The sequence below is a fragment of the Brassica napus genome, chromosome A3, assembly GCF_020379485.1.
Source record: "Brassica napus cultivar Da-Ae chromosome A3, Da-Ae, whole genome shotgun sequence".
Classification (NCBI taxonomy): domain Eukaryota; kingdom Viridiplantae; phylum Streptophyta; class Magnoliopsida; order Brassicales; family Brassicaceae; genus Brassica; species Brassica napus.
Window position 1 is genome coordinate 1,233,432 of NC_063436.1, and position 11,385 is coordinate 1,244,816.

The 11,385-nt window shown below is 28.1% G+C and overlaps 1 protein-coding gene across 1 annotated transcript; it reads right to left on the bottom strand.

The window, feature by feature from the left end:
* Positions 1 to 1,902: 1,902 nt before the first annotated feature.
* LOC106429363 (gibberellin 20 oxidase 3) lies at positions 1,903 to 3,565 on the bottom strand. The gene is made up of 3 exons (XM_013870119.3): positions 2,896 to 3,565; positions 2,484 to 2,805; positions 1,903 to 2,381 (listed from the first exon to the last, which is right to left on the bottom strand). Exons 1-3 carry the CDS (start codon positions 3,441 to 3,443, stop codon positions 2,115 to 2,117), a joined length of 1,137 nt encoding a protein of 378 aa, XP_013725573.2. The 5' UTR covers positions 3,444 to 3,565; the 3' UTR covers positions 1,903 to 2,114.
* Between the last annotated feature and the right edge of the window lie 7,820 nt (positions 3,566 to 11,385).

Sequence of the window (11,385 nt, forward strand, 5' to 3'; positions counted from 1 at the left end):
AATTTTTGAATTAAAAATTACTGTTAAATAAAATTTACAATTCTCTCTAGTAACGATTTAAAAGAAAAAAAAAACAAATCTTAATTGGTTAAGATGAGAAAAAAAATTCTTTTAGAAAATTCTTTTATTTAATATTTTAAGAAAAGAAGAAGTTATTTTCACATAATGAAAGTTTTTATTGACACATACAAAATCTAATTTTTTAATTGGCACATATCACAATCATATTACAATTAGTTTTTGTTTAACATTTTTTTCTTAAAAGTTAATGTTTATCTTTTATAATTCTCTATCTTTAGTATCTTTTAAAACAAACAATTATAATAAAATATAATAATAACAATATTAATAATAATAATAATAGTAAAATTAATAATAAAAAGACTATTAAATAATATTTATAAGTAATTCTTAAGAAAAAAATGTTTTTATTATTTTAGTGTATATATATATTTATTATGATATAGTTTAACAAATATCACATTTATAAATATATAACTACCAATCATGTTAATTAGCAATTTTGAAGAACTAAATTCAATATAATCTTTTATATTTATATTTTCATTAAAAGTTTAGAAAAGAAAATTTATATTAAATAAATTGTTTTCAAATTTATTTTTTTAGGATTTTGAAAAAGGAAAATTTTTAAAAACAATTACTACTAAATATTTTTTAAAATCGTTTTTACTATTAAATAATTTTTAAAAGTAGTTATTCAAAAACTTTTTATTATTATCTTATTATATATATATATAGAATTTTAATCATTATATATTTAAAGACATGTTACAATATTAGAAGAAAAATTATTATCAAATAATCTTTTGCCATTATCTTTTGATTAGTATTTTGAAAAGGAAAATTACTATTAAATAATATATATAATAAGATTTTTAATAAAATTTGTTTTTGTTAATATCTTAGTATATATATTTTTAATTATGAGATAGCTTAACACATGTCATAATCTTAAATATATAATTGCTATGTGTCGCGATCCAGTTAATTAGCAACTTTGAAAAACTAAGTTTTATATAATAAGATATATAATAGCAGAATAATAAAATAGTTACTTCTATAATTATGTTCCTTTTGCTATATAAGTAAGGCTTTGCATGAGAATTTCCGTAATTCTATTTCAAATTAATAAAATAGACGACATAAGAAATCAGAAAAATAATAGAAAAAGGTATTTGCGTAAACATTCGAAATTTACAAGTATTGCTATCAACCTAGCAAAAATTTAGGCCTATAAGCTAATAGGTTTGCAACTTTGATCCATTCGTTGGATATATAAATTTTCGTTTGCACAAAAAATACAATTATTACTTCACTGGAGTTACGCTATATACACATTATCAGAAGACAATTGTAGACCCTTTCTATAAAAACATCGGCCAATCTATCTTATCTTTACATATATATTTCTTATCATAATAGATTCTATTTCGAATAAAATAAAAGAAGATGACAAAAGCAAGTACATTGTCTTTTTTTTTTGTACATTGTCTTCTTACATGGCACAAGTACAACCATCCAAAAATCTCCAGATAGATTTAGCGATCCACAGAGTGGATTCACTTTTTTTCCTGCTTGTGAGTTATGAAAGAATCATATTTAATATTTCTACTAATATAGTCATTTTATTATCTCACTATAGACATAGTTATTATTACGTTTTGACAGTTATTAAAAATATAGAACTGGACAACATCTTAATTGTAGTCTAATGGTGGAATTGTCTTTGATCTCCAAGAGTCCCCTTGCTTAGCTTCGGTGTGGCATTCATGTAGCCCTTTTTTAAATGAGGACTGAAGTATGTACTGGAACAAATGTTATATGTGATAAAGTACTGTTTTCATTTAATAAAGTCATAGTGAATTAAAAATGATCACTAGATAATATTAAAAAATATATTATTTACGAACCAAATATCATAATTGAGTCCGATGGAGAACATATATTTATTTGCTAAATTTATCTTTCACAAAAACAAAATAATTGATAAAACAAAGTTTTGAACATCTCATCTCACTTGTTTCTTTAAAAACCCATATGGAAGTTCTCCAACTACAAGTCAACTTCTGGGTCACATCATTGTCTCCTCATTTTTAGAAACTTCTGCTGTTCTTAAGCCAATTTGAAAACTCTTCAAGAGTGTTCATGTCTGCTCTATAATGTTTTTGTGTGAACTCAAGAAACGTAGACCATGTAAAATCTGGATACTCTCTTTCAGAGATAACTCCTGCTAGTTCTTCTGGTGGCTTTAGCACTTTATCTCCTTTAGGACATAGGAAAAATGCAAATGACTTCCTTTCACTCTCGCTATTCACCACCGCACGATGCAAACAACTCTTGTATCTCCCATTCGTTAGAGCCTAAATATGACACACACAAAAGAAAAAAAATCCAAAAATAGTTAATCTTTCTTTCTATATGATTTACTAATGCATGCATTGATCATCATACTAATTAAGTACCATGAAGGTGTCGCCTATGTTCACCACGACTGCTTTAGGGTTTGGAGGAATGGATTGCCATCTGTTGTCCACGAAAACTTGAAGACCACCGACTTGGTCTTGATGAAGTATGGTTAGCGATGTTGGATCGCAGTGAGGTCCTGTCCCTAATGCAAGATCCGGTTGCTTGCATTGTGGGTAGTAATTCAACCTTAATATCGAGTCGTTGTCTTCGAAGAACTCTCTAAAATGTCTTCTCACGATCCCAAGACTCATTCCAAGAAGCTCCATGATCTTTAGTGACAGAATGTTCATGGCCTCCGCGTATTCTTGATATACCTTCCTGCATGGATAAAATCAACCAAACTTCAGTCTATTTATGGTAACTAGATATTCAACAGAACGTTTCAAAAATATTTGCTAATTTAATTACCCTAACTCTTCGTATCCATATCCCATTTTCTCAGACACAAAGTCTTTAACGGTTTGGGAATGGCACTTCTCCACGGGAGAGAACTTAAACGACAGCGTTTCCTTCCACGGGAGCTTGGAGGAGAATCTCCCGACAAAGCTACTAGCGTAACCAGAGCTCTCGCCCCACGTCCTCTGAGCCTTCTGTTTCTCACAAGCCGGAGCCTTAAAGAAAGAGTCCATAAACAGATAGGCACGAGACAAGAGAGTCTCATCAATGCCATGGTTAGTGACTAGGAAGAAGCCATGTTTCTTTGATGCCTCAGAGACGAGTCTAGTAGCCTCCGAGACCAAGACCGAGTCGCCGGAGAGGAAACCAGCGAGGTCTATTAGAGGGACTTGGAGAGGTTGAACATCATCGGTAGGTTTCTCGTGGTCAGGCCATACGAACTGTTGAGGTATGTGGTTTGACTGCTGATTCAGGAGATTTGCATCGAAGTTAGAAGGATCCTCTTCGGTTTTGTTTTCATTGAATCTCTGAGGGCGAGTTGCGATGCACTCCATTGCCATTTATGTATATGTATAGATATACTAGTGGAAATGAAAGATCCTTTACAGGTTTCTTTTAAGATATATATAAATTACTAACGTTAAGAGGCTTATTTTTTTAGTGGTTGTCTAAGTGGAGAAGCAAAGAGTGATATTTATAGGTGTGTGAGAGAAGGTTAGAACATCTGCAACTCTAATCTATTTTCTTTTCTAAAATAGAGTTTATAGTAAAAATATTCTAATAGCACTCAATTTTTTAATCTATAATAGTGTAAATCTATTTTTTATTCTATATATATAGTAATTGTTTTATTTTTTATTTATCATTCTATTTTTTACTCTAAAATAGAGTATTGGAGTAACATCCAATTTGAGATGGTCTTAGGCGTAGGGAATACTAATCAGTGTTTGTGTGTATTTATTTCGTTTTTTTAAATACTTTGTCTTTATTAGTGTGTCTAATCAAAACCTTTGTTTTTATTCCTTTTATTATATACATTTTCGTTCTATTTCATACAACTTGTCTCTTTCTCTTTATCTTTCAATCATCTAACTTTAGTTACTTAAATGATCATATAATAGTACAGTAAAGAAGTTTTTTAAAAATTAGGGTTGAACCAGTAACCAGTAGGACACAGTATTAATGTATCTCATTGTGAAAAATAGTCAAACTTCTAAAACGTTGGCGGTAAAAGTACGATTTATTATTGAGTCGAGGGACTCAAACCTGCTGGCTACAATAATACAAGAGCCGTCCGTTAGAACGTTCATCAAAGAACCGACCGTTTCATCATTTGTGAGGCCCATCACAACGTTAATAACAATGCCAGATGATATTAGCTGAATGGTGAGAATTAGAAAAGTAATTTTAAAGATAAGTTTATTTTTTTTCTTAGTTACTAAAAGCTCTTATGATATCCGGCAGATTCTTAGAACATTTCCAATTGGAGGTTCTATTCATTAGAATTCTAAAAATGCATATGTATATATGTATATAATATATATATAATATAATATATATATATATATATGTAGTTGTGGAATCCATTGCTTTTGTAAAGAACCTCATCCAAAGTAATGAACCCTACAACTATATATATATATATATATATATATATATATATATATACTTATACACATATACATTTTTAGAACTATACATATTTAGAACTCTAATGGATAAAACATCTATTAGACTCTTAGTGTTTAAGATTCAAACCTTTTTGTGGCTTATTTGTCGTCCCCTGTATTTCAGTCTAAAATTCTGTTTTTTTTTTCCTGTTGAACTAGTGAACTCCAGACGTAAGAAACAAAAAAGAACCGAATGTTTTATAATGCCAAAGCTGAGAAAAATAACATGCTTATTGGCTTATGTATAAAAAATGTTTTTGGTGTAAAAAGTAAGTAAAAGAATGTTAACACGTTCTAGTTAACATTGCTGTTTAGGACGAAATGCTGTAAGCAAGCATAAATTTGGCTGACACTGACAAAAAAATAAATATCCAACACATTTTAAGTTAATTTGAACATACTAAAAAACATTTTAAGAAATATATGGCAAGGCCACACGATATTTATTTGGCGCATGGTATATAAATGTTTATTAATGAATGTAGTAAGCTTTTCTTAAAATTATGTAAAGTTTAGTTATTGAAGTAAAAAAAATTTGGTCACATTTTAAGATTTGAAGTCAATTATTTCAACTGATATGTTCAGTAAAAAGGGTTTTGTCAACAGATTTTTGGTTTCTTTTTTTTTTTTGAAAAAAAGGATTTCTGGTTTCTTATAAAGATTATTGAATGTGTTGTGTAAAAACATCAGTGTTAAACCAGTATAAAATCAAGTATACAATGGTCGAACTACACACAAAAATATAATGATATGTACTATTTGATAAACAAATACAAAACCCGACAGCTGTAATAATACACAAAATTCAAATAATATATCCATTTTTTTATTATGTAACAAACAAAAAAAATCATTCTTGTTGGTCTTATAACTTACGAATTTTTATACATATTGATGATGAAAAAAATACACCGACCATTATGATTGTATTAGTAAGATATTATGACAAAAATAAACAAGTGATAAATTTAAAAGATAACTGAAAGGGTTAGGGTTGTCTTACTGTGGAGAGTGTGGCAGTACAACATTTTCAGTGATGTCTGTGAGTGACACACATCTTCAAGGCGCATGGAGATGCATATGTTTTCTCTCGCGTTTACTGGTTTTGGTAGTATTTGGAGAAAGAGCTATGAATTCATTTAAATTCTCTTCTACATAATATTTAATTTGGGATGTATAGAAACGGACACTACCAATTTAACGTAACCATCTTCTTTAGACTACACGTTTCCATCCTCGAGCACATCGATTTGGTCTTTTGTGATAGGTCTTGTTCTTTGTGTGCCAATTGTCAAATACCTAACACTGATATCTTTTGTTTACCGTCTAACTGCAGAATAAAAGCTTCTCTGTCTAACTGATATTATCTCATTTGAGGAAGTTTAACAAAAATCCAAGGTCAAGGGAATACATAAAGTTTTTAAGATAAAACTTGTTTAAACGTAGAAGATTCCAGTAATACAAACTTGCTGATCAGGAAATAGTGAATAGAGAAAGTGTAAACCCTAATTAATAAAAAAATTATTTCGAATAAACCATTATTCATTCACTCATATGTGGTATAGTGTGAATAAGTTGAAACCTAAACTACGCCTTGATGATTTTTTTCTCTACAGAAAAATAAGGTATATAATTTATATATTCTTTGAAATGAACGGTTTTACCACTATGAGTTTATCACTATGAATTTTAAATTAAATTCTAACTCCTAAATATATATCATCCTAAGTCAGTTTAATTAATTAGAAGCTGACAAGTGATGCGAATAACATGCTAAATTAAGCTCGATTTTATATTCAAAACACATTAAACAGAATGTTTGTTCCATACATAATATTTAGACTATGATTATCGTTAGTCTACGAAAATATGCAGTAGCTGATTAACATCAAATATTCGTAAACACTTTTCAACTACTTTTGGATGAATGGTAGAAGTATTTACATCGTAGCACACTTTTCAATTAAAATTATCTGTAAAATATTTATACCAAAAACTAACAATGACGCACGAAGTGATGCAAATTCATTTGCGTGATTCGAGAATAATTGACGTCAGAAAATAAAAGTGACACCAATTCATCTGCTGTTGATTTGTAGTGCGTCAATCGTTGAACAAAATAACTTATACGATAAAAAAACACCAACAGTTTTAACTTGATTTAGTCCATTGCATAGTGGCGGATCCAGAAATATTTTTAATCAGGACACTATATATTTATAAACTAATTATTTTTAATCAATATAATAATATACAATAAAAATAACTAACAAAATTAAGTTTAAATTTGGTACCAGTATATTATACAAAAAAAACTAATGTTAAACTATTTTGGATTTTAAAATTTTGATTTTAATATTTCTTTTTTTTTTTAATAATGTAGGTGTCTTATTGTCTTATTTTTTTTAAATAACATGCACCATATTTTAAACCTCTTTCCACCCAAAAAAATAAAAATTTTGAACTTTTTTTTTCTTGCAGGTGCAACATAGAAAACCATTTTTTTCTCAAAAAGAAAACATAGAAAACCATTTTATCCCGCACATGAATTGTCAGCCCGTATCCAGAGCCACAAGCCACGGGCCTACGAGGCTTTGGCGACCTACCAGGTTTAATTTGCAAGAAATCGAACGCAACTCTACCAAAAGTTTAATTTAATAATTAAATAGAAATAAAACTAAAAAGGCGCGCACACACACATATATGTTGAGTACATATCCAATCTTAGTGAATCTTTTGAATACATGTTGAGACACCGAAAAGGTGGACCATATCCAATCTTCTCACTGTAGCCTTCATTTTTGAAAGGACGGGCAAGCCAATTTGCCTACATTTTACCTAACAAAATTATGACAAACGATTTTTATTAATAACTTTTGGAGGAAATACAATTGGATAATGTGTGTGTAAGTCACTTTGGGCATCTAAAAATGATGGATTGTCTTATCTTCGTCCTTTGATTAGCACTACAACTAGTAAATCTTGTAGAAGTCCTTTTTGATCCACTTGGTCACTTTGTTTGTACAAAAGTGTCGAGACTATACTTGATCTAATATCTTGTTCTTTGTTGATGCTTACCAGTGACCTATACAATATGTGATGTTGGATTCGCCATACGGGAAGCACCATTTTTGAACGAAAGTGATTTTAGAGAAAAAAATTAAGTCATCCGTATCAAGTCTTTTATCATGAACTTTACCAAAAAATATTAATATTTAATTAGATTTTTTTTTTTAAGTTTGAGAAATTCATGTCAAAGTCTCTAATTGAGATTTTTAATTAAAATATTATTACCACACTATACTCGATAGATTTCTAATGCAGATGCTCTTATAAGAGGCCACAAACTGTCTTTTTGTTGACTTCTTACCCATCAATGATTTCTGAAATTAGTGTGGTTACTGGTTAGTGACATCGATGGACATTTTCCTTATGCGTACAGTATTGTAATATGCATATCATACATGGTAATTTGAACTACTGATCCATCACTGTATAATCAAACTATATATATGTTTAGTTGCATTACCTACTACCATTAACGGTGACTACAGTGATATTACATATACGTTGACATGTATTACAAAAATAACATTGTCCATATTTCCATAACCGTACCGATTAAAGAACCTTTTTCCCATTTACTTATATTGATTTATTTATTATTACCGGAGTAAACAATCAGTATGCTGTGGTTAATTTGTATTTTGTATTTCGTATTATGACGATGTTCAGAGACCAAATAGATAGTTTTCAACAAAAAAGTTTAAAGATATCATATAGATATGGCCTCCGTGTTACAAGTTCGGATATAGCATTTTCACAATAGTGCTGAGATATTCATAGGCTACATATCCCACTAATTTAGGGCTTTGTTTATTTATTTAGTGTATTACTATTGTTTAGGCCCAAGTTAAGAGTAGTTCCGCCCTTATCTTCAATGGATTTCTAATGGTCAGCAGTCAGCATTACGAAAACAAATAAATCGATACCAATCAATATATAGTTAATATGATTTATATTTTAATTTTTAACTAGATCTCGACCCGCACAACCGTGCGGGTTTCTTATTTCTATACTAAAATATTTAAGTTTATATAACAAAATTTACCAATAACTTAATGTAATTTAGTGTTATATATTATGTAATTCTATAATAACTATGTTTACGTGGCTTATATATTATTACTATAAATTTTGTATTTTTGTAAAAAAAATTATTTTGGAAACTTTATTATGTAACAATATTACTTTACATACTTTTTATTTAAAATTTAAAATTTATATGAAAGGAAATTAAATTGGATCAGAAAGTTTTTGACATACTGTAAAGAATTTCTTTTAACGAAATACTATAATACATTGTACTTCAAAATAAGTTTGTCGTAAACATCATATTTAAGAAATACACTAAGTTGGATAAAATATCTTCTTTTAATTTGAAATAAAAATGAATCTTTCTAACAAAATCTTTGTAATTTTTATTTTTGAAAATTAATCAGCTGAAATTGTTATTATCATTGAATATATAATTATAATACTCTGTATAATTTTAAATTTTCATATATAAATCAAAACTAAAGTAAACTTTAATTTCTAATTATAGTTTATGATAAATAATTTAAAATTAATTACTTTTGTATATACAATTTAAAATAATTCTGAAAATGTTTTTAAAAGATTTTGTTTAGAATTTTCTTTTAAAAAATCATTTGTATTCAATTATAAAGATAAATACTATAATATTATAATTACTTCATGTAAAATTTAATAAAATTTTAAGGAGTGGTCCAAATTAAAACCAGTATATGGTTGAATCCATAGAAATGTATTTAAAAATATTATATATTTATCAGTACATTTTTGTTAACACAATATCTTAATAAATATTGATACATGTATAATTTATAACATAAATAATAATAATAACATGATTTTTTATTCGATTTTATTATTTGCATAGTGTAATTCTAACATGATTTTATTTGCATACTAAATATTAATTATTATTATTACTAATTAGATCATATGCAGGTATTAACTCTAGAATAATTAAATGTTATTATTATTAAGTATATTATAAATGGTTATATGCAACTATAATTATATATTGATGGAATAAATATATTTTCAAAATTATCCATATCTAATAACATTTTGATGAAATAAAAAGAGAATTAAATATCTTGTTAGGATATTGTTATGAAAATATAAAAAATAAATAATGTAAGCAACTTTTTAGGAATGATCCATTTAAAATATCACACATTAAATAAGTCATGACTTCTCTTTTAATAGTATAGATACATTTATATACTATTAATTATTTGATTTGTTTAAAGTCAACTTTTCTTGCTGACAAAAAAAAAGAAGTCAACTTTTCTTATATCCGTACATCCGTACCGCGGTGCTATCCGTAACTGCTAATAATAGTCGAAACGTAAAAGATTTGATATCCTTAAATGCGTGACAGTAGATGAAAGAAACTTAAGTAAAGATCATTTGTCCGCTTGCGGTACTAAACGCAAAATCCATTTGATGTACACACGAGTGCCAAATATTATTTTAATTGGATTTCTTTCCTTTTCAAAGAATATTAGATTAAGCTAATGATATAGTAAAACAAGGTATGATGGTGGAAGCCATTAGAAAATCTACAGTGGAAATTTAATCTAAATATTAATTAATTAATTAATATTTAATGTTTAAATAAATTTTGAATCATTTATAGGCATACATGTATCAAAATAATTTCTTATGAATATCTCAAAGTATTTTACTTGGGAAACTCTTCTGATTTTCTTTTATTTTCTATTTTCCTTATTTTTATTGAAAAATACCTATAACTATCCACTACTTTAATGTCATAAAATCTTAATTATCCTTTGCTTGTTGCTGAATCTGCAAAAAAAGGCGGAGGGTTAAAAATCTGCATTTTTCTATTCTACCAACCCACAGTTTTGTTAGAATGAGAATTATATCAATGAAACTTCAAATAAGAAACAAGTGCGTATAAGCTTGTCTGATATATGAAAATTTAAAATAATGACTTACTTTTATCTATTTGTAAGTTATATTTTAAGGGTTTTAATTTAAATAAAAAACATAGTGTAGTTTTTTCTGAAAACTATGGATTAAAACCACTATCTCACAAATAAGAAGAAGCATACGTGTTCTTTGGTAAAAATCAATTCGTGGAGAAGCATACGTGTTGGTAAATAAAATGGGAGTAATCATACTTCCTTTAGTTCCTTCAGTACTAAAACAGTAAGAACAAAACAACTGGAGAATTCATACCCTAGTCCACACTCCACACGCGCTCCGATCTTAGGATGAAGCTCCTCATCCTAAACTATTCACACTATGAATATCCGCTATGAGATGATCAATATCTTACTCATGTCAATATGTCATCATGTGACCTTTTACCACTTCCCCCAAATGCTTGAAACTTTACCATTTCATACATGTTCAAAAGAAAGACCATCTCTTGATCACAGAGATGAAAACATAATAAGAAGATTGAAACTTTACCAATATCTTAGTAAAAAAGATTGTTCATTATCCTTCTAGAGCACAAATCTAGACTATCCTGCTTTATCCGATTATTTCATACGTTACAAAACATTCTGGACCAATGAGAAACCTCAGAAACTTATAAACATATGTACCTTTCATCCCGAACAATCAAAATTAATTTAAAAACAAAACTAATCCCATAATGTTTAGGATAATTAATTTTCCCTTAATCGCTTTCGCCTTCTTAAAAATGTTCAACATTCACTGTTAGAGCTGATATTTTCCTGAACGGTAGTTGATTAACGCTGATTGT

Bases quoted from the DNA above. Each gene is read 5' to 3' on its own strand.
- LOC106429363 (XM_013870119.3), bottom strand. From the start codon at position 3,443: ATGGCAATGGAGTGCATCGCAACTCGCCCTCAGAGATTCAATGAAAAC. The intron at 2,806-2,895 runs GTAATTAAATTA...TTATCCATGCAG, and splicing joins TATGGATACGAAGAGTTAGG to GAAGGTATATCAAGAATACG. The intron at 2,382-2,483 runs GTACTTAATTAG...TGTCATATTTAG, and splicing joins ACATAGGCGACACCTTCATG to GCTCTAACGAATGGGAGATA.